Source organism: Salvelinus sp. IW2-2015, linkage group LG17 (genome assembly GCF_002910315.2).
Source record: "Salvelinus sp. IW2-2015 linkage group LG17, ASM291031v2, whole genome shotgun sequence".
In the NCBI taxonomy this organism is placed as follows: domain Eukaryota; kingdom Metazoa; phylum Chordata; class Actinopteri; order Salmoniformes; family Salmonidae; genus Salvelinus; species Salvelinus sp. IW2-2015.
The window spans coordinates 25,897,729-25,921,451 of NC_036857.1; the positions used below are offsets into that span (position 1 = coordinate 25,897,729).

At 42.0% G+C, this 23,723-nt stretch overlaps 1 protein-coding gene across 2 annotated transcripts; it reads left to right on the forward strand.

The window, feature by feature from the left end:
- Positions 1-3,811: 3,811 nt before the first annotated feature.
- Positions 3,812-23,346, forward strand: LOC111976713 (kelch-like protein 21). 2 transcript variants are annotated; one of them, XM_024005759.2, is made up of 5 exons: positions 3,812-4,010; positions 14,171-15,295; positions 20,086-20,497; positions 20,744-20,816; positions 20,993-23,346. In XM_024005759.2, exons 2-5 carry the CDS (start codon positions 14,221-14,223, stop codon positions 21,317-21,319), a joined length of 1,887 nt encoding a protein of 628 aa, XP_023861527.1. In that variant the 5' UTR covers positions 3,812-4,010; positions 14,171-14,220; the 3' UTR covers positions 21,320-23,346. The 2 variants fall into 2 exon arrangements, with proteins under 2 accessions (XP_023861527.1, XP_023861528.1); XM_024005760.2 differs by lacking the exon at positions 3,812-4,010 and adding an exon at positions 13,808-13,999.
- Positions 23,347-23,723: the final 377 nt, after the last annotated feature.

Sequence of the window (23,723 nt, forward strand, 5' to 3'; positions counted from 1 at the left end):
GATAATGAGGCCTGGTTTGGTTGCAAGCCAGGCATTCATTAGACAATGTGGGACTTTGACCACCCACCCAAAGACATGATGGAAGAGGCTGGAATGATTCACTGAATACATTCAGAAGACAAAAGACAATACACCATCTTGATTAAATAATTCTTCAAGGCCCACTGCAGTCAAAAACGGGATTTCCAAGTGTATATATATATATATATATATATATATATATATATATATATATATATATATATATATATATATATATATATACACTGCTCAAAAAAATAAAAGGGAACACTTAAGCAACACAATGTAACTCCAGTCAATCACACTTCTGTGAAATCAACTGTCCATTTAGGAAGCAACACTGATTGACAATACATTTCACATGCTGTTGTGCAAATGTATAGACAACAGGTGGAAATTATAGGCAATTAGCAAGACACCCCCAATAAAGGAGTGGTTTCTGCAGGTGGTGACCACAGACCACTTCTCAGTTCCTATGCTTCCTGGCTGATGTTTTGGTCACTTTTGAATGCTGGCGGTGCTTTCACTCTAGTGGTAGCATGAGACGGAGTCTACAACTCACACAAGTGGCTCAGGTAGTGCAGCTCATCCAGGATGGCACATCAATGCGAGCTTGGCAAGAAGTTTTGCTGTGTCTGTCAGCGTAGTGTCCAGAGCATGGAGGCACTACCAGGAGACAGGCCAGTACATTAGGGACGTGGAGGAGGCCCTAGAAGGGCAACGACCCAGCAGCAGGACCGCTACCTCCACCTTTGAGCAGGAGGAGCACTGCCAGAGCCCTGCAAAATGACCTCCAGCAGGCCACAAATGTGCATGTGTCTGCTCAAACGGTCAGAAACAGACTCCATGAGGGTGGTATGAGGGCCCAACGTCCACAGGTGGGGGTTGTGCTTACAGCCCAACACCGTGCAGGACGTTTGGCATTTGCCAGAGAACACCAAGATTGGCAATTCGCCACTGGCGCCTGTGCTCTTCACAGATGAAAGCAGGTTCCCACTGAGCACGTGACAGACGTGACAGAGTCTGGAGACGCCGTGGAGAACGTTCTGCTGCCTGCAACATCCTCCAGCATGACCGGTTTGGTGGTGGGTCAGTCAAAGTGTGGGGTGGCATTTCTTTGGGGGGCCGCACAGCCCTCCATGTGCTCGCCAGAGGTAGCCTGACTGCCATTAGGTACCGAGATGAGATCCTCAGACCCCTTGTGAGACCATATGCTGGTGCGGTTGGCCCTGGGTTCCTCCTAATGCAAGACAATGCTAGACCTCATGTGGCTGGAGTGTGTCAGCAGTTCCTGCAAGAGGAAGGCATTGAGCTATGGACTGGCCCGCCCGTTCCCAGACCTGAATCCAATTGAGCACATCTGGGACATCATGTCTCGCTCCATCCACCAACACCACGTTGCACCACAGACTGTCCAGGAGTTGGCGGATGCTTTAGTCCAGGTCTGGGAGGAGATGCCTCAGGAGACCATCCGCCACCTCATCAGGAGCATGCCCAGGCGTTGTAGGGGAGTCATACAGGCACGTGGAGGCCACACACACTACTGAGCCTCATTTTGACTTGTTTTAGACATTACATCAAAGTTGGATCAGCCTGTAGTGTGGTTTTCCACTTTAATTTTGAGTGGGACTCCAAATCCAGACCTCCATGGGTTGATAATTTGATTTCCATTGATAATTTTTGTGTGATTTTGTTGTCAGCACATTCAACTATGTTAAGAAAAAGTAAATTTATATAAGAATATTTCATTCATTCAGATCTAGGATGTGTTATTTTAGTGTTCCCTTTATTTTTTTGAGCAGTGTATATATATATATATATATATATATATATATACACACTACTGTTCAAAAGTTTGGGGTCACATAGAAATGTCCTTGTTTTTGAAAGAAAAGCAATATTTTGTCAATTGAAATAGCATCAAATTGATCAGAAATATATTGTAGACCTTGTTAATGTTGTAAATGACTATTGCAGCTGGAAATGGGAGGTTTTTAATGGAATATCTACATAGGCGTACAGAGGCCCATTATCAGCAGCCATCACTCCTGTTTTCCAATGGCACGTTGTGTTAGCTAATCCAAGTTTATCATTTTAAAAGGCTAAATGATCATTAGAAAACACTTTTGCGAATATGTTAGCACAGCTGAAAACTGTTGTTCTGATTAAAGAAGCAATACAACTGGCCTTTAGACTAGTTGAGTATCTTAAGTATTTGTGGGTTCGCAAAACACCAGTCTCAACAGTGAAGAGGCGACTCCGGGATGCTGGCCTTCTAGGCAGAGTTCCTCTGTCCAGTGTCTGTGTTCTTTGGCCCATCTTAATCTTTTCTTTTTATTGGCCAGTCTGAGATATGGCTTTTTCTTTGCAAATCTGCCTAGAAGGCCAGCATCCCAGAGTTGCCTCTTCACTGTTGACGTTGAGACTGGTGTTTTGCAGGTACTATTTAATGAAGCTGCCAGTTGAGGACTTGTGAGAGGTGTCTGTTTCTCAAACTAGACACTCTAATGTACTTGTCCTCTTGCTCAGTTGTGCACCGGGGCCCCCCACTCCTCTTTCTATTCTGGTTAGAGCCAGTTTGCACTGTTCTGCGAAGGGAGTAGTACACAGTGTTGAGATTTTCAGTTTCTTGGCAAGGGGGGCGCTTCTAATAAATAAAATATACATTTTGTAACAAAAGCATAACTAAATGTTGACAATTCATGTGTGCAATATGGTTTAATTTGCAACAGATTTTCTCAATTTAAATAAGAAAAAATAACCCATAACTGCATGATGCAGATTCAAGCAACAGCATGAAGAAGACACCAAAAAAAATGATTGTTAAGGATAAATATGGTGATCAAAATAAAATATATCCAGTAGTTTTAGGTTTTAGGTTCTTGCTACATTGTATGTAACCACATTGTAACAAGTTGTGAATGTCACACTGTGCCAACTACTGTATCCAATGAGGAGCATTTGGCACAGGGTCAGTGCAATATTTGATACTTGGGATGTCCATACCCTAAAACGTAACCCTAACCCCTACCCTGACCCTAAAAATAAACCTTACCTAATCCTAACCCTTAAACCTTTTAAATGTTAGCTTCAATGGGGTAGGGACTTTCAAAGGATCCTGGGATAGCACAGGCCTTTGGCACAGTAGGTGGCGGCATGCACACTAAACGTTTGTTTGTGTGGACCGTCACTATACCGAAAAAGAAGAAGAAGAAGAAGCACGTTTGGAGGCTGTACCAGAGAGGAAGAGTCGAAGCGAGAGGGATAACTGGGCCCAAAATGTATCATCTCCAGCAGGTGGCGGTTTTTCGTTTTTTTCACTCACCAAGCGAGGAGTTTTTGTGTGGTCAATGTGTGTCGAATTTGGTGAACAACACATGTAATGGCTTATTTGCTACGTGTGGCTTATTTGATCAAATATACGTTTCGTAATGATTAGGTTGTGACGAGTGTACTGATATAAGTAGGAGAGGTGACATCCCGGACATTTTGAGAAAAAACACTTTATTTGTGAGTTATCCCTGGTCGTCACTATTTACCATAGCCACAAAGTCATCTTCCTAACATTTATCACGCTGCTGACCCTATGCCTAACCCTAACTTTAAATGAAGACGAAAAAACACACACACAAAAACACACCTTTACGATATAGCCAATTTTGACTTTGTGGCTTTGGTAACCAGTGGAAACAGTTGTACTTGTTCACATGCTTCTGCCCTCTCATTGGCTAGAATGATCCCACCTGATCTTGCTTCCTGCCTTCCATTTTTTAAGACATTTATTTTCATGGTTAGAGCGGCCACTAGAATATCTGGGAAATATAATGGATAATCTGTGGCTGTCCCAATTCTTCACACGACGCAGAATCATGGCGCAGATAACTGGAGAAGAGAAGCAACATCAAAGTTTATTTTCAGATAGGAAATGTAAACAAATGTAAAGCTTTTAAAACTATAACCCATTCGTTGACTAGAATACTTTACATTTGGTAAGTGTATTTACTTAATGATGTATATATTTTATGTCTGCGAAGAAGGTTTTGTTTTTCCTCGATGGAAAGGAGACCGTCGTGATTGGACAGTATATTGACATTAAATAATAATGGACTTCTACATGATATAGGAGGTAGTATATGCTGTTATATCGCATAAACAAAGACACTGGTAACTCGTAGGATACCTGTCAATCTTTAATAGTTTTCCTTGTTTATAATGAACAGAATCTAATGCGGATTAGGCCTACTCGGGTGACATGCACCCCAAAAATCGGAGGGGGCACAAAGTGAATACCTGTGTGGTAGCCCCCGTCCATAAATTTGATAATTTTCCATTCAAACACCCGAAACAGCTTTTTCTTGCAATGTAGAGCAATAATCAGCATGCCCAATTCTATGTCTGTATCCTCCTGGCTTGCATCTCTGCTAAAATCTGGGTAAAAGATTTAAAGGAGTTTCATTGTTTTTCAGTAACGTTACATTTAGCAGGGTTCGCGTTAAAACAATTCTGCGTTTTTCACACACAAAAAAAATATAAAACACAAGAAATATCTTATACAATATTCTTCTTATTGTAATTTCTGCTCGGCATCAGACTCATTTTGTGTTTCAGTTACACTTCTCCACTCTGAGAATTCACCAGCAGACAGAGCTCTGATTGATGTGTAGCTACTTTTCTCTCAGTGTAGCCTGCATTTCTTTGGTAAAATGTAAGATTGATTTCAACCAAAACACTAGGAAATGTAGCTGGCTACATTCTTTCTAGGATAAACATTAGAAAATGTGCATCGTTTTTGCAAAAGATACCTTACCTTTTCATTGTTAGCTCATGTGTGGCTGCTAGCCAATAGCGTTGCACTTGTTGTCATCTGATGAAAATGAAGCTATTTTCAGCCGAATGTGTTCTACTAATGTATTATCTGTGAATGAAAACTATAGTTGCACGCCCATGATCACTATTGAAGCAAGCATTTTTTTTGTTTTGACTTTCAATATAAAACACAGGAGAAATGGTTTAAAACACCATTTGTTTTTTGAAGGTCTGAGTTTTGAAAATGCAGATTTCTGAACCCTTAACGCGACCTCAGTGTTTAGTTATTCGTTGCTTTTCTAAAGTCTACCAACCGTTCCTGCAGGCAAGCCAGCTAAGATAGTTAGACAAGGTAGTTGCCTAAAGTTCAGACTGTTACCGTGGTTACTCCATGGATTTTCAGTCTGACTGAAGTCGCCTTACAAAAGATGCTATAGTCTCTACAAGCCAGAATGTTGAATAACATTATTCGTATTGGCGGTAGGTGGAGATAGGCTATCCACAGGAAAGTGTTGTTTACCCAACTTTTTGCGACGCCGGTAGCTTCTGTCGCTTGTATTTTCAATCTCTTGACGCATTGCACCTGGTGCACAATATTACGCCTTTCAAACCAAGACGTTGTTCCGCCAGCTTTAGCATCCCGCCAACTTTGTCAACTTTTCTTTATAAATGAAAGGTATTGCCGGAGACAAACGCCTTTACTTTTATTTCCGCCAACCGATCTAGTCATTATTGCAGTAAAGTTCTGCCTACGGTTTAGTATGAAATGCAGCCTTAATGCTTAATTGGAATGCACTACGCTCTTAAGCTCTTAATGGTTGCTAGGCATGTTACTTCATCCATCTCTTCGCATAGCCCACCACGTGCACTGTTTTCTTAACCACAACTGGATGGATCCATAAATAATTACTGTGTGTAATAAATATCACCGAATTATGAAAATATTGGAATGAAGTAGACTGATGCAATTGAAGGCATCAAATTGTTGTTTACTGAAACTCCCAAAGTCATCCAATTGCTATAATACATTTGAAGCAATAGCCAGTGTGGTCAACTATTCCAGCACCGTTTCACGCTGCTTTGAGACAAGCATGGGGACTCGTCTTGATCAATCAATCGATGTCAGATTTTTATTTTCACTGAATCTCTGTTTGAATATTTGTTAGCTAGCATTTCTACAGCCTAATTGTAGCCTAAGTTGAGGTGAGTGCTGCTCATGATCATCTTGTCTAGTTGTCTCATTTATTAGCACTGATCAGAACATTTTGCCAGCATGTTATGTAGCTTAACAAGTGGATTATTTTGCTCTTCACTTGCAGTAGTTTATTAACCTAGGCCTACTCCTGACCAAAAGCCTGTGACTTGTCTTAATCAATCAATGTGATTTTGTTTACCTGAATCTCTGTCTGTATATTTGGTTAATTCTCTGAGTGGGCAAATAAGGGGAGGTGGTATTGCTCATCTATTTGTTTGCTCATCTATCACTGATCAGAAACATTTACCATGGAATAACATAGTCCAAATCAAGTGAAGGCCTATTATTTTACTTGATCGCGTAACGGCAACTCCAAAAGCCTGCAGAGGTTGTGAAATATGAATACCAGACTCACATGCTTTTTAAAATATAGATTGATGTTATTTTCCTTCGGTATCATGATGAAGAACTCTCAACCCTACGCTTGCTCCCTAACAAAGCAGAGTGAGAGTATCATTTAAAAACATTTATTTAACTAGGCAAGTCAGTTAAGAGCAAATTCTTATTTACAATGACAGCCTATCAGGGAATAGTGGGTTAGCTGCCTTGTTCAGAGGCAGAACGACAGATTTTTACCTTGTCAGCTCAGGGATTTGACCCAGCAACCTTACGGTTACTGGCCCAACACTCTAACCACTAGGCTACCTGCCGTTAAGAGAGTAGGAAAGAGATGAAACGTGGCTCAAAGAACATGGGCTTGCCTTGGGCTCTGTTTCCAAATATCACTTTTTATATGACAGCAGTTCCACACGTTGCCATGACGCAAGTTGTTTGGGAAAAACATTTTGTATTTTACTCTGTTATATTTCATTATATAATATAGCCTACTATTAAATGCTGTGTGTGTGACTGTGATCAGGGTAGCCTAAGTGTGTCTTGTCTGTTTAATGAACATAATAACTTTTGATTTTATGTGCATGGGGCACAGACCAGTAACATAATTCATCTCAAAATATCCCATTCTATTCTTTTGGAAATAAATATAATGTTATAATGTTTCTTAGGACCTGCCTAAAAATAATAAAAAATGTATTTCCTTGTGACGGTGTATATTCAATGGATTTATTCAAATAGATGTTCACCTACATCGGCCCACGCCTACTCCCATTCCTGAACTTGCTGGCATGTGCACGGGACATATAAAAGGCTTATCCCGGCAAGAATGTGGTAAAAATGGGACTGTTAAGAATTGGGCCCTAAAAAACATAGCCTTGTATTTTTACAAGCAACATACTGTAATGTCTGTCTGTAAAGAGTATATGTTAACAATAGCCGAATGTAACCGAACGTAGTCGACCGAAGCACATTTCCTCGCAATCAGATGGAAGTGTTTGCCGTTCGGTCTGTGGTTTGGTTAGGCTCGGCCATATTGTGCAAGTGTTTGTCACGTGCGAATTGCATCAATATTGAAAATAAAAAACGGAAATACAAACCGATATACAGACCAGCATACTGAAGGTTGGGTTGATAACACTTCCCTGTAGATATTTTGTATCAGATTACCTCCGACATAGAGTCAAAATTGTCAGACAACAGGTAAAGTAAGTTTAAATGAAGTTTGTTCAACATTCTGACTTGTAATGGGACTGTTCGTGAATGTTGAGCCTATATGTTAGAGACAAGTGTGTAAGTATTTCACTCTCAAATTCTAAAAGAGGCTAACAAGTTAGCTACTCTAACCTGATTGATAGCCTGAAATGGTTTCTTGGTAGCTAGTTATGAGATCGGGAACCTATCTGGGCTAGCTAAAGCCAACTTCATAAAATTGCTATGTGACTAGAAGCTAGTATTTCATAGAGAGAAAAAAAAAGTCATAATAAAGAAACAAATGTTTATTTTATTTAACAGGACAAATCTGATTGGGCATGTGCCTCTGTGCCCCCTATGGGCGTGATACCTCTGGGCCTACTGTCTTTACTGCTAGAAAGGGGGAAAAAAGATTAATGATTTATGATAATGTAGTCTTGATACATTTCTTTGTATCATAAATTGAAACACTTGTATGGATTTGGCTTTTACTATGGATTTGGGTTGGTTGATTTTCTGGATTTTTGTTTTAGATTCCGTCTCTCACAATTGGAGTGTACCTATGATAAAAAATTACAGACCTCTACATGCTTTGTAAGTAGGAAAAGCTGCAAAATTGGCAGTGTATCCAATACTTGTGCTCCCCACTGTACCTACACAATCTCACCACGCACACACCCACCACTTATGCTGCTGCCATACTATTTATTATTATTTATCCTGCTACCAGTCTCCTAATCCCTGCCTATATCTACCTCAATACTCTAGTATCCCTGCACATTGTAAATTTGGTTCTGGTATATACAGACCCTGTATATACTGTAGCTTCTCTCTTATTTCATGTGTTTTTTTATTAATTATATTTTGTTATTAGTTATACTTTTTTGATATTGAATACTGCACTGTTGGGTACGGCTTGCCAGTTACGCATTTCACTGTACTTGTGCATAGAACATGAACTAACCTTTTATGGAAAAGTACTTTAAGGTTATAGGTTGGTGAGCAAAGACATGTGCTATCAGTCAGCATACAAGGCTTTGCCCTCCACCTCCACCACTCCACCCAGTGTTACTCTTATCTAAGTAGCCCCACCACATTCAGGGCTCAAACTGTCCCTCTTCTCTCCAGATGGAATGTGAAAAGTGCTTGACTGGGTTTGTTGCCTTTTTAAAGCCAGGCTGCACGGGGATCAGCTGTGGAGAACCCGGCGCTTTAGCTCGCTCCACTCTGTTGGTTTTCCAGGCCCCTAGTATGCAGGCCCTGCAGCATCTGTGTTGTCATGGACATTTACCTACCAGGTGCAATATTAGCCTGGTCCTAGCTCGGTTAGTGCTGTCTTGCCAAACCATATGATGTGGCAATTAGAGAGCACTAACAGATCTGCGACCAGGCTTATATTGGCCTGCTGGTGGCTAGTACTTTTTCAAATGTATCCTGGGTTTCTAATCACTGTTCTTTCTTTTTTTATATTATTTTTAGCTAGGTTAAGCGATGACTAGGCACTTTATGGTTTAGTAGTTTTGGTGTTGCTTTTGAACTGAGAGTAATTAGGTATAGGATTTCGCTTCTTTGGTGTTTATCAGGGCCTACCAGCAGGGGGCCAACATAATATGTTGTTGCTTTGGCTGAATAGTGAAGTCGGACCCACTGGAAGGAAAACAGTTCAGTCTGGTTTTTATTTACCCCAACCATGTACACAGAATAGGCCTAGCTTCCAAATAAACATTTCATAGCTGGATTCGAAGACTTTCTGAAACCATACTTCATAACATAATGACTCTTTTGGCTGTAGGCACACATTCATGGAGATCAATGTACTTCTTTCCAGGATCACTGGGGAGGATTTTTTTTAAACAACAACCTAAAGAAGACTTTCAGGCTGAAAGTGAGTCCTTGTTCTACTATGCTCTTAACAAATTGTTTGTTACCATGTGGTCTGACATTTACCTCTTGGTATTTTGAACTGTCAACCCTACAGTCATTGGTGTCAACAAGTGTATTTAGAAGGAAATGACACCTAGCAATTCATCTATTACCACTATATTACCAAGCTTAGCTCATCAGCCATTCCCCATTTCCACCCAAGAAAAATAGTCCAGCAACTTATTAGATGACGACTGGCTTTTTATTGAGAACTATGACTGACTGTGTCTTAGGAAGTATGACCTCCTTGGTGAAACCCCCTAACTATAGAGCATGATTCAAGTTCCTAGTTCCTGGGCCAGCCACACAGGCCACTACTGTTATGAAACGTGGTGAGGGTGGTGGCATGTATCGTCCACGTTTGCCAATAAACATAAAATGCTTCCTGTGTGGGTTGGTGGGTAGGTTCTAGTCACATGGTGCATGATGGTCACAATACTTTCTCTGTATTCTTCTCCTGGTCCTGACGTACCAGCCAGTTAGTCCACCGACCTCTGCTCTTTCCTTCCACCCACCTCTGCTCTCTCCCTCGCTCTGAGTGAAGGCTATCGCTTTCACTCTGCTATTCTAGGTTGGTAAACACTACTCGTAAATTGCTTAATACCCCTCTCGGGTCTTTGGAAATCACTTAACCTACTCTCTATGTGTCCCACAGATATAGTTCTAACATGTATGTTTGTCAAAAAACAGTGTTGTTCATGTACAGTTACAGAGTACCCAGCTAGCACATAACGTTCTGAGAACCATATATTTCTGAGAGCTTGGTGAGAGCGTGGTTGTCATATGTTTATTTTGCATTCAACCTTCCCACAACGTTCTGAGAATGGTGCAGGATAGTTGCTTGGCTTTTGAACATTCTCAGCACATTTAACTTCTTATGGCTGTAGGGGCAGTATTGAGTAGCTTGGATGAAAGGTGCCCATAGTAAACTGCCTGCTCCTCAGTCCCAGTTGCTAATATATGCATATTATTATTAGTATTGGATAGAAAACACTCTGAAGTTTCTAAAACTGTTTGAATGATGTCTGTGAGTATAACAGAACTCATATGGCAGGCAAAAACCTGAGAAAAAATCCAAACAGGAAGTGGGAAATCTGAGGTTGGTCGATTTTCAACCCAGCCCCTATTGAATACACAGTGGGATATGGATGACTTTGCACTTCCTACGGCTTCCACTAGATGTCAACAGTCTGTAGAACCTTGTCTGATGCCTCTACTGTGAAGTGGGACCGAAGGAGACAGGAATTAGTCAGGTCTGCCATGAGGTGACCATGCTCTGACCATGCGTGTTCACATGAGAGGGAGCTCTGTTCCATCGCACATCTGTCAACGTAATTCTCCGGTTGGAACATTATTGAGGATTTATGTTAAAAACATTCTAAAGATTGATTCGATACATCGTTTGACATGTTTCTACTGACTGTTACGGAACTTTTTGACATTTCGTCTGCTTTTAGTGAACGCGCTTCCTGACTTTGGATTTGTTTACCAAACACGCTAACAAAAATAGCTATTTGGACATAAATGATGGACATTACCAAACAAAACAAACATTTCTTGTGGGAGTGCATTCCGACGAAGATCAGCAAAGGTAAGTGAAGATTTATAATGCTTTTTATGAGTTTTGTTGACTGCACAATTTGGCGGGTAACTGTATGGCTTCCTTTTGTGACTGAACGCTGTTCTCAGATGATTGAATATTGTGCTTTTGCCGTAAAGCTTTTTGAAATCTGACACAGCGGTTGCATTAAGAACAAGTGTATCTTTAATTCTATGTAAAACATGTATCATTCATCAAAGTCTATGATGAGTATTTATGTTATTTGACGTGGCTCTCTGCAATTTCTCCGGATATTTTGGAGGCATTTCTGAACATGGCGCCAATGTAAACTGAGGTTTTTGGATATAAATATGAACTTTATCGAACAAAACATATATGTATTGTGTAACATGAAGTCCTATAAGTGTCATCTGATGAAGATCATCAAAGGTTAGTGATTAATTTTATCTCTATTTCTGCTTTTTGTGACTCCTATCTTTGGCTGGAAAATTGGCTGTGTTTTTCTGTGATTTTGCGGTGACCTAACATAATCGTTTGTGGTGCTTCCGCTGTAAAGCCTTTTTGAAATCGGACACTTTGGTGGGATTGACAACAAGATTACCTTTAAAATGTTTGAGGAATTTTAATTATGAGATTTCTGTTGTTTATATTTGGCGCCCTGCACTTTCACTGGCTGTTGTCATATCGATCCCGTTAACGGGATTGCAGCCATAAGAAGTTTTAAGGAACGTAAACAAAACAACTTTATTTTCTTGACATTTCATTACTTTACCAGACTAATTCCAGGGATAGAGAACAGAAAATCATAGGTTTGAATCTCACTGGTACCGTGTCACAATCAAAAAAACTGTTCACATGATTAATGTCTAAGCAAATTAATTTCCATGTGTCCTACAGTATCTGTGCTTGAAGTTCAAAACAGTTAACCCAAACTAAGCTAGCAGTGTTATTTAAAGTCTTATTGAAATATGTTCTCAGAACATTATTGAATTACCTTCAAATAACCTATAATTTCTGTTCTTAGAACATTCAAATAACCTGCCAGGGAAACTTTCAAGGAACCATAGTAAAATGTTCCCAGAACCTCCCTGCAAACTAAAAATGTACATTCTCAGAACTGGCAAAATTTTTACTTCCGTTCTCAGAATGTTAAAAAAAAAGTTCAGTTTTACCGGTCAGGAAACTTATGGCTTCGTTCCCAGAACCAATAGGAAACCAAAAATGTGTGTTCCCACAACTTCCAAGGAACCAAATGTGCTAGCTGGGTAGGCTATCATACTTACTTTCACACCAAGATGGGGGCGAGAAGGAATAGTAGCGTGGATTTATATTGTCCAATTGAATGTACTATAATATCCAATTTAATATATGACCAGAAAGGCAGTAGCTGGCTTGTATAATGCTGTGCTATAGGAGTTATAGCCTAACACATTGACTTCATAGACGTATGTAGAATTGGTGAACCAGATCCTAGTACAGTACAAGGAAATGCAATTATCCCTTTCAACCTGAAACAATCACTTACCCAGAAGTTTTAAAGAGCAGAGCAGAGCTAGGCAGACTGTAGAGCAGGTTCCAGACCTCTGTAGAGTATGCTAACCTTTAGGGGGCCCACTCTGTCCTTGGGGGGAGTTGGTTCAGGGCTCACCGACTGACGGCTGGCTGCATTGTTGAATCCTGATGTGGAATGTGAGCTGTGTGCTCCGCTGAGGTTCTACGAGCTGCGTCTTTTGTTTTTTTGCAATGGATGGCCTTTATGAAGCTCAACTCTGTAAAGACCTGTGTATTTTAAGTAGGCATGATTTTCCTGGAATCCCACCTGGAATCATGTTGGATACTAATAGCCATGAAGGTTTTACTGAACCTTCAGATGACTGGTTGTTGTTGAAGCTCCCCAATGACATAACATGTAGAATAGCATTGATGATGAGTCAACTTCCGTGTCGATGTTCAATATGAATTGTACAATTTGACCTGATAATCGTCTTAGAAATAGGCTAAGTCTAGAAGGTTACAGATTTAAAGGCAAAATTAGCAAGAAATAACTTTCCAGTAAGAATCCAGGGGCTTCTATTTAAATGTGTGAATCTTGTGACATGACACAGTGACTCACAGTTTTAAACCAGCTCCTAAAACGTTGTAACATTTTCTTTTGAGACTCCCTCCTTGTCATGGATGTTCTCCTTATTAGAGCAGACTTGTTATAACTTTTCAGTGCGAAACCAGGGAGCTCTCCTTATGTTGTGGCATGCTAGGTGATTAATAGTTTTACAACAGTTTTCAGAGAACTGTGAGACTTTCTTTTTGTCAAGTAGGTATTTCTTGTGTTTGGCCTGGTTAGAACACATGGTAGCTTTAGTCTGTCCGGTGTTTTTAACAAGCTGATTTGTGGGTGTTATGACAGGAAGTGCAATGTTTGGGTCTGAGGGTGACTGTCAGCAGGCCAGTGGCAGGCTCTAGTTTGACAACTAACTTCGGGGGGGCTGATAGGAGGATGTACGTTAGGCAGACAGAGATATGGGAGTTGAGGTAATCCACAACGTATTAGGCGTACTCCACACACACACACACACACACACACACACACACACACACACACACACACACACACACACACACACACACACACACACACCCCTCCCCACACAGTGGAAATGGACACTGCCTGTTGGTGTATTTATAGACCCAGAGCTCTCTTTCTTAAACACGGACAGGGAGCTGCTCATAGTCACTGGAGCTGTCCAAATTGCAGTGGTACCTTCTAGAACACAGGCAACTGTTTTTTCACAGTGTTGTTTTCCTGTTTTAATTTGCCCAGTAGGTCTCATCAGGCAGGGGGATCCTCATCGTTTATTTTACTGTAATTTATCTGGTTGTTATTTGTGTTGAAAATACCACCGGTTTCTGTAAGTAGCTTGCCTTGCTAACGCTAACTCTGTTGAATTTTTACAGTGTTGCTTATTTATTTAATGTGTTTTTGGTTTGTAGGATATATATTAAGAGTTATGGTACAGTGAGTGAATCTGAACCCGTTTAGTGATTGTAAGAGAAATGATAATGCTGTTTCTGTTTTTCAGATTAACCCAGTCTTCTGAGTACAACCTCTTTGAGATATCCAAACAGAGAGATGGAGGGAGGGGTGATGAACAGAGGGGGGTTAGAGGGAGGAGTGATATCTGAGAAGCCAGTGATCCAGACGCAGCCGTCCACGCTGCCCTTCTTCGACACGGCCCACGCCTTCAACCTTCTCCGGGGGATCCACGAGCTCCGTGCTGAGCGCAAGTTCTTCGACATCACTCTGTGCGCCGAGGGCCAGGAGTTCCACTGCCACCGCACCGTGTTGGCCGCAGCCAGCACCTACTTCAGGGCCATGTTCGCCGGGACATTGAGAGAGAGCGCCATGGACCGTGTGGTCCTTCACGAGGTGTCTGCTGAACTGCTGGGCCTGCTGGTGGACTTCTGTTATACGGGCCGAGTCACAGTCACCCAGGATAATGTAGATCTTCTGCTGAAGACTGCCGACCTGTTCCAGTTCCCCTCGGTCAAAGAGGCCTGCTGTGCCTTCCTTGAGCAGAGGTTAGACGTCTCCAACTGCCTGGAGATCCAGGACTTTGCCGAGGCCTACGCTTGCCGCGATCTAGCCGTCAGCGCACGCCGCTTTGTCCTCAAGAACATTGTGGATCTGGCCAAAGGCAAGGACTTTGAGCGGTTGCCCTGGAAACGTTTGCTGGAGTTTGTGTCGGACGACGCGCTGTGTGTGGACAAGGAGGAGACGGCCTATCAGATTGCGGTGCGCTGGATCAAAGCAGACCTACAGAGGCGGCTCCACTATTGGCCCGAGCTGCTGCAGCAGGTCAGACTACCCTTCGTGCGCCGGTTTTATCTACTCGCCCACGTGGAGAGCGACCCACTGGTCTACCTCTCCCCCTCCTGCCTGAGAATGGTGAGCGAGGCCCGGAGCTTCCAGTCGTGTGAGTACGACCGCCACGACAGACCCTGCCAACGCATGCGGCCACGGCCCTCAACCGGCCTGGCTGAGATCCTGGTGGTGGTGGGAGGCTGTGACCAGGACTGTGACGAGCTGGTCACTGTGGACTGTTACAACCCTCAGACTGGACAGTGGCGCTATCTGGCTGAGTTCCCTGATCACCTGGGAGGGGGCTACAGTATAGCTGCCCTGGGCAACGATATGTATGTCACAGGTAAGTTGACAATGCCTAGACATACTGTACACTCTTGCACACACTATTTATGTTTTGGTAACACTTATCATTGAGGTATACTTTATAATGGATTTCTGAAGGGTAATAAGTAGTTTTACATGTGACAAAGTATAAAAGGTATTGGAGTTTGATTTTACTGGATAAAGCAGCATAACACCTTTAAGATGTAACACAGGCTATATGTTTAAACACATTGTATCCAGCTATAATCTACATTGAGTTTAACTTTACAATGGACTGCAGTGTACATAAGTGGTTACCGTTGCTGTGTGGTGTCTTAGTCACTCTGTTACCAGAATGCTCTGCAGCTTTCCAGCCATTTTGCATCTTATGAAATAGCAGGCAGGCAGTGTGAGTATAAATAAACCACAGCAGCCAGCTACTCTTGCTCTATGTGAGAGAGAAGAGAATTGAGGTAAGTTAGCTAGGCGGGAGGGATATGGTGTCCTGCTAAGACTGCAGCAGTGGTCCATGGGCTCATCACTGAGAGACAGATCTGGATTCACATCAAATATTTATATATACACTAGATGACTGACACTGTTTAGAGCCACTGTTCCTCCATCTTGGCACTCCCCCACTATTGTAAAAAGTATTTTGGAAGATATAGAAATGCAGTTATTAATGTCTACATTTGTTTTTCCACATTTATACTATGATTACCTTAATGCATCGTTTTGAAATTATACTGAACAGAAATAAACGCAACATGCAACAATTTCAACGAAATTCAACGAAAGGAAATCAGTTAATTGAAATAAATGAATTAGGCCCTAGTCTATGGATTTCACATGACTGGGCAGGGGTGCAGCCATGGGTAGGCCTGGCTCTCAAGTGGGGAGCCAGGCCCAGCCTTTCAGAATTAGTTTTTCCCCACAAAAGAGCTTTATTACAGACAGAAATACTCCTCCGCAAAACATCAGTCTCAATGTCAACAGTGAAGAGGCGACTCCAGGATGCTGGCCTTCGAGGCAGAGTTGCAAAGAAAAAGCAATATCTCAGACGGGGAAATAAAAATAAGATGGGCAAAATATCACAGACACTGGACAGAGGAACTCTGCCTACAAGGCCAGCATCCTGGAGTCACTTCTTCACTGTTGACGTTGAGACTGGTGTTTTGCGGGTACTATTTAATGAAGCAGCCAGTTGAGGACTTGTGAGAGGTGTCTGTTTTTCAAACTAGACACTCTAATGTACTTATCCTCTTGCTCAGTTGTGCACCAGGGCCTCCCACTCCTCTTTCTGGTCTAGGTAAAGACAGTTTGCTCTGTTCTGTGAAGGGAGTAGTACACATCATTGTACGAGGTCTTCTGTTTCTTGGCAATTTCTCGCATGGAATAGCCTTCATTTCTCAGAACAAGAATAGACTGACGAGTTTCAGAAGAAAGTTCTTTGTTTCTGGACATTTTTGAGCCTGTAATCGAACCCACGAATGCTGATGTTCCAGATACTCAACTAGTCTAAAGAAGGCCAGTTTTATTGCTTCTTTAAATCAGGACAACAGTTTTCAGCTATGCTAACATAATTGCAAAAGTATTTTCTAATGATCAATTAGTATTTTAAAATTATAAACTTGGATTAGCTAACACAACGTGCCATTTGGAACACAGGAGTGATGGTTTCTGATAATGGGCCTATACACCTATATTCCATCTAAAAATCAGCCGTTTCCAGCTACAATAGTCAGTTACAACATTAACAATGTCTACACTGTATTTCTGATCAATTTGATGTTATTTTATGGGAATAAAACACATAAATGTTTTTCTTTCAAAAACAATTACATTTCTAAGTGACCCCAAACTTTTGAACGGTAGTGTACATCATTGGTTCAAATACAATTTGAAATCTGTATTATACTTTGAGTATGTATTTGAAGCTGCCTGTAGTGCTAGACATGCAGGGTTTGCCATTTTGAGCTTGTCTGTTAAGCCAGACAAGCTCAATCAAGCACAGATAACATATTGGAAGTGATTTTAAATAGTAGGCTACTTGAACCCAGGTCTAAATGAGGGGCAATCATCATTACCGAGTGGCCTTCAGGTTCAGGAAAAGACAGTGTTTCCACTGAGAAAATATCCCAGGCCCTCGAACGCTGCCTGTAATTCTGGTCAGTGATAGGGGTCATAAATCATTAGTAGTGCTCTCATACCGTACCATCGCTGGCAGAAGGCGCATATGGCTGCAGCACAGAACACATGGTTGGGGAATGGGCTGGTTTTATGAAAGGTGTCTTCATGCTGACAGGTTGATTTAGTAGGGTACCTTTGATTCAATGTCCTTGTGGCAATATTGTCATTACATCTACAAGGTGAAACTACATACGGACACAGAATGTGAGTACAGCACATGGCCAGGAAACTGAAAGAAGATATTCCATTTGATTAAAGTATTGAAATTGTATATCCCCATTTAGCTGTTGCGAAAGCAGCAGCTGCTCTTCCTGGGGTCCACACAAAACATGAAACATGACATAATACAGAACTTTAATAGACAAGAACAGCTCAAGGACAGAACTACATCAATTTTTAATAAGTCACACGTAGCCTATGTATCAATACATACACACAAACTATCTAGGTCAAATTGTTGTGCCATGAGGTGTTGCTTTATCTGTTTTTTGAAACCAGGTTTGCTGTCATTTGAAAAATGAGATGGAATGGAGTTTCATGCAATAATGGCTCTGTATAATACTGTACGCTTTCTTGAATTTGTTCTGGATTTGTGAAAAGACCCCTGGTGGGATGTCTGGTGGACTCGTATCGTTATTCAGTTTCCAAGTTATTCATCATGTAAAAAACTGCAAATATTGTGGAGGGCCACTTCCACATAAAGCTGATGCCCAGATCTCATGTCAGGTTGACCTCTTGGGGATTTCTGCTCGAACAGCAAAGGGTTTTCAATAAGCACCACAGTGCATTCGGAAAGTATTCCGACCCCATTACTCTTTCCACGTTTTGTGACGTTACAGCCTTGTTCTAAAATTGATTAAATCGTTTTTCTCATCAATCTACACACAATACCCCATAATGACGATGCAAAAACAGACTTGACATTTTTGCAAATGTATAAAAAAAAAATGAAATATCACAATTTACATGGGTCATCAGACCCTTTACACAGTACTTTGTTAAAGCGCCTTAGGCAGCAATTACAGCTTCAAGTCTTTTTGGGTATGATGCTACAAGCTTGGCATACCTGCATTTGGGGAGTTTCTCACATTCTTCTCTGCAGATTCTCTCAAGCTCTGTCAGGTTGGATGGGGAGCGTCGCTGCACAGCTATTTTCAGGTCTCTCCAGAGATGTTTGATCGGGTTGAAGTCCGGGTTCTGGCTGGGCCACTCAAGGACATTCAGAGACTTGTCCCGAAGCCATTCATGTGTTGTCTTGGCTGTGTGCTTAGGGTTATTGTCCTGTTGGAAGGTGAACCCTCGTCCCAGTCTGAGGTCCTGAGCGCACTGGAGCAGGTTTTCTTCAAGGATCTCTCTCTGTACTTTGCTCTGTTCATCTTTCCCCTAGTCTCCCAGTCCCTGCCGCTGAAAACATCCACACAGCATGATGCCACCACCATGCTTCACTGTAATGATGGTGTTGCGTAGTGATATGACGTTTGGCATTCAGGCCAAAGGGTCAATCTTGGTTTCATCAGACCAGAGAATCTTGTTTCTCATAGTCTGAGAGTCTTTAGGTGCCTTTTGGCAAACTCCAAGCGGGCTGTCATGTGCCTTTTTACTATGGAGTGGCTTCCATAAAGTCCTGACTGGTAGAGTGCTGCAGAGATGGTTGTCCTTCTGGAAGGTTCTCTCATCTCCACAGAGGAACTCTGGAGCTCTGTCAGAGTGACTATCGGGTTCTTGTTCACCTCCCTGACCAAAGCTCTTCTCCCCGGATTGCTCAGTTTGGCCGGGCGGCCAGCTCTAGGAAGAGTCTTGATGGTTCCAAACTTCTTCCATTTCAGAATGATGGATGCCACTGTGTTCTAGGGGACCTTCAATGCTGCAGAATTGTTTTGGTACCCTTCCCCAGATCTGGGCCTCGACACTTTCCTGTCTAGGAGCTCTACGGACAATTCCGTCGACCTCATGGCTTGGTTTTTGTTCTGACATGCACTGTCAACTGTTGGACCTTTTATATATACAGGTGTCTGCCTTTCCAAATCATGTTCAATCATTTGAATTTACCACAGGTGGACTCCTAGTTGTAGAAACATCTCAAGGTTGATCAATGGAAACTGGATGTACCTGAGCTCAATTTTGAGTCTCATAGCAAAGTGTCTGAATACTTATGTAAATAAGTTATTCATTTATTTATTTTTGCAAACATTTCTAAAGACTTGTTTTCACTTTGTCATCATGGGGTATTGTGTGTAGATTGAGGAAAATGTTTTATTTAATTCATTTTAGCACAAGGCTGTAACGTAACAAAATATGGAAAAATCAATGGGTCTTATGTAACGGATGTGAAATGGCTAGCTAGTTAGCGGGTACGCGCTAATAGCGTTTCAATCGTTTACGTCACTTGCTCTGAAACCTAGAAGTAGTGGTTCCCCTTGCCCTGCAAGGGCCGCGGCCTTTGTGGAGCGATGGGTAACGATGCTTCGTGGGCGACCGTTGTTGATGTGTGCAGAGGGTCCCTGGTTCGCGCCCGTGACGGGGTGAGGGGACGCCGTAACGTTATACTGTTACACTTAGTACTTTCCGAATGCACTGTAGCTACTTGTATTTTTGTGGATCTCTTCCATCTCTGACACCCTTCTCTCCTGTCCTTAGGAGGATCTGACGGTTCACGACTCTATGACGGCGTGTGGCGCTACAACTCCAGCGTCAATGAGTGGACCGAGGTGTCGCCCATGCTGAAAGCCCGGGAGTACCACAGTTCCTGTGTCCTCAAGGGCCAGCTGTACGTGGTGGCGCCAGACAGCACGGAGCGCTACGACCACGCGCTGGACTGCTGGGAGGCCCTGCCCCCCATGCTGCACGCCATGGACAACTGTTCCACCACCCCCTGCAGGGGGCGCCTTTACGCCATTGGCTCCATGACCACCACTGGGGAGGATAACATGGCCATCCAGTGCTATGATTCGGAAGCCAATCGATGGACCCTAGTCAACTGTGGCGAGCTGCCGCCGTGGTCCTTCGCTCCCAAAACGGTCACTCTCAATGGGCTCATATACTTTGTCAGGTGAGGAGAATATGGACAGGAATGTGCCACTTTATAAACAATGTTTTTAATCTCAATGGGATCAACTTTATAACAGTTGGATGAGATAGAAAAATGAACTCTACATAATGTGGTATTACATACAGGTTAATTATTCTGTTCTAATGTTTAAAAAACTGCCTATCATCAGCAAACAGACAAAAGGAGGATGAATGGTATATGATTTTGGCTAGGCGTGACATTTCTCACTAGATTCTTGCGTTCTAGGGATGACTCGGCAGAGGTCGACGTCTATAACCCTCAGAAGAATGGATGGGACAAGATCAGTCCCATGACACAGGTATGTGACACACTCGAGGTGTTAAGACTTATGGCTTGACACACTTTTTCCATCAGCCTTGACAATAGTATTTCTTATCAAAATATGTAATGCATGTGTATCTGTAATTGCAGACTACACAAGTTTTGTTTTAAGATCGGCGTATTCTCAACTGATAATAACATTTTTACCTTCAGGTCCATGTAGGAGGCAGTGTGGCAGCCCTGGGCGGTCGTCTCTTCGTGTCTGGTGGCTATGACAACACATTTGAGCTGTCTGACGTGGTGGAAGCTTACGACCCCTCAACCCGTACCTGGACCCCCACGGGCCGCCTGCCCCAGCCCACCTTCTGGCATGGTAGTGTCAGCATCTTCCGGCAGTTCATGCCTGCCGTATCCAACACTTTCGAACCCATCGACCTGCCCGAGGCCAACTCCATCCACCTGCACCGACACCACCGCAACCAGGCCCTGCACAACCACAACCTCAATCTCAACCAGAACCACGACATCAACCCAGTGTAACACACTACATGGACTAATGGTTCAGGGGATATCATCCTGACTGTTTCAACCATTAGTGCCATTTTAGGTTTACTGTGAAAACATACACCTCATTATGATACTACAGATAGACGGTAGAAAAACGTTATAGTGCACTCTGCTTCTAGTGAATGCGGTTATAGTGATGAACTGCTTATAATGATCAAATTGTCCTGCATGGATGATCACTATAGGACTGTCATTACATTACACTGTGCCACTTCTGTGACAGAGCATGTGTGCAGTTTGTCATCCCCTTGTTATTTACTTGCCTGCCACTCTGTCATAGCTCACGATCAGTTTGCCTATTATTGACTGGACTAATAGACTGGCTGGGTATGAAGGTCTCATGTTGGGGAAAGCACAAGCTGCCCCATACATGGGCATCTATGGCAGGCAGTAGTAGTGTTTCGTCTTGATTATGGTTGTAATTTTTTTTTTTTTTACATAATCAAGTAACTATGGAGCTGTTTTCCACTTTTTGGTTGTTTAGAGAGAGCCAACATCATCCTTCAGAATCAATAGCATGAGCCCATACATTCCAAAAGCCAACACAACCACAAAAAGGTTTTTCAGCACTAAACCAGATTTGATAACCGTTGAGAGATGTATCTGGAGATTTGTCCAGAGCTATACTGCTAGGAACCTGTTATGGAACCAAAGGGGGGAATCAGAACATGGTTGCATATGATGCAACTCGGACTGGGCTGATAAATTCCGTAGATTAGTTCTCATTCTATTTCTATATCCCTGTTTTATACCTGATGCTAACATGGGTCCTTTGTCCTAATCTTGTCTACATTCTGATTGTGCAAACATTTCAAGAAACGTGTCTACATGTGGTTTTAAAATGTCTGTTATTCGTCCAGGACAGCAGGTAGCCTAGAGGTTAAGAGCGTTGGGCCAGTAACTGAAAGGTCACTTTTTCAAATCCCTGAGCTGGCAAAGTGGGAAAATCTGCTTTTCTGCCCTTGAGCAAGGCACCAACAATAACAACTGCTCCCCAGTCGCCTTGAACGTTAAGGCAGCCCCCTGCACCTCTCTGATTCAGAGGGGTTGGGTTAAATGCGTACCACACATTACGGTTGAATGCATTCAGTTGTGCGACCGTCTAGGTGTCACCTTTCCCACTGTGTCGGCATTGTGACCAGATTTTCTGGTCCCTTCCTTTATATACAAATTATTTCATAGCTATTCTTTCAAAATAATATAGATTTATTGTAAGACATGTTGATCTAATCAGTTAATGGTCCCACCTGTCAATGTTTTCAGAGGGCGGAATAATTATTATATAAATGGTTCCTCTGTGCAGATCGGTCTAGACTTGTAAGATATCCAGACACAATGTGTGTCTGACTACATCTGGAGGTAGGCAGGATGATCTGATCACAATCAGATTACAATGTGTCTTTTGATTATCTACACCTGTCTAAAAATGTGGGCACAATCAGAATGTGGACAAGATCAGGACAAAGGATACAGGTATAAATGGGGCTAATGACAATATTCTATCAGATGCTGATCACCATTTTCCTCTCCCTCATCCGGACTGACTCTGTTTCAGACTTTGTTGGCATGACTACCAATGTAGCCTGCATGAATTACTGGTCATATATTTTCTTTTAAGATTGCCTTCATTATAGATGCTTTATTTTATTAGAGTGGTTTAATTTTATTTATGAAAATGTATATGTTCTTGTAGTGTTATTTCTGATAATGTTCGTTTTTTTCCATTGCAACAGGAGGCACAGGTACATATGAAAATAGATCATGGTAAAACAACCACTGTCAACTGGAAGTAATAATACATTCTCAGCTTATTTCTGTAACATTGTTTGACTAAAGTCATTTTTAGTATTGTTTACTTACCTTATGCTATTATGTTTTTTGTGTTTTCTTAGTTTTCATACAAGTTGTTTGTGTTCAAACATTTTGAGGTTGGTATACTGTAGTGATGTCCTTACAGTGAGTGTTATCACAATAAAACTGCAGGCAGGACTGTTACTTAATTCTGGTTACTGCTTGACTTGTTGATGCAAGACAATCCCATTCATTTACATTCACTTCTCACAAACTGACCTATTGGCTTGATTTGTCTCATCACTGATGTACGTGTAAAAACACAAACTTAATAAAAACCTTAATACATAACCTTAAATTACTTAAGTATTAAATGTAACCTTTTATTTATCAAGGTGAGACGAGAACAAATTCTAATTTACAATGATGGCCTGGCCAGTGATGACTGGAAGCAGCCTAAAACAAGTTGTAGTTCATTGTCAGACCCCATGCACAGGCAAAATGAATATGAAGTCCACAGAGTAGGGAAATGTCTAGAGGGGTTTCATAGTCTACTGGGCTGAGTAGAGGCTTCCACTGGGTGAGG

What these genes read in the sequence shown, in the direction of transcription:
- LOC111976713 (XM_024005759.2), top strand. Translation starts at nt 14,221, where the DNA reads ATGGAGGGAGGGGTGATGAACAGAGGGGGGTTAGAGGGAGGAGTGATA. An exon ending in CAACGATATGTATGTCACAG is followed by an intron (nt 15,296 to 20,085) that starts GTAAGTTGACAA and finishes TCCTGTCCTTAG; the next exon opens with GAGGATCTGACGGTTCACGA. An exon ending in AGATCAGTCCCATGACACAG is followed by an intron (nt 20,817 to 20,992) that starts GTATGTGACACA and finishes TTTTACCTTCAG; the next exon opens with GTCCATGTAGGAGGCAGTGT.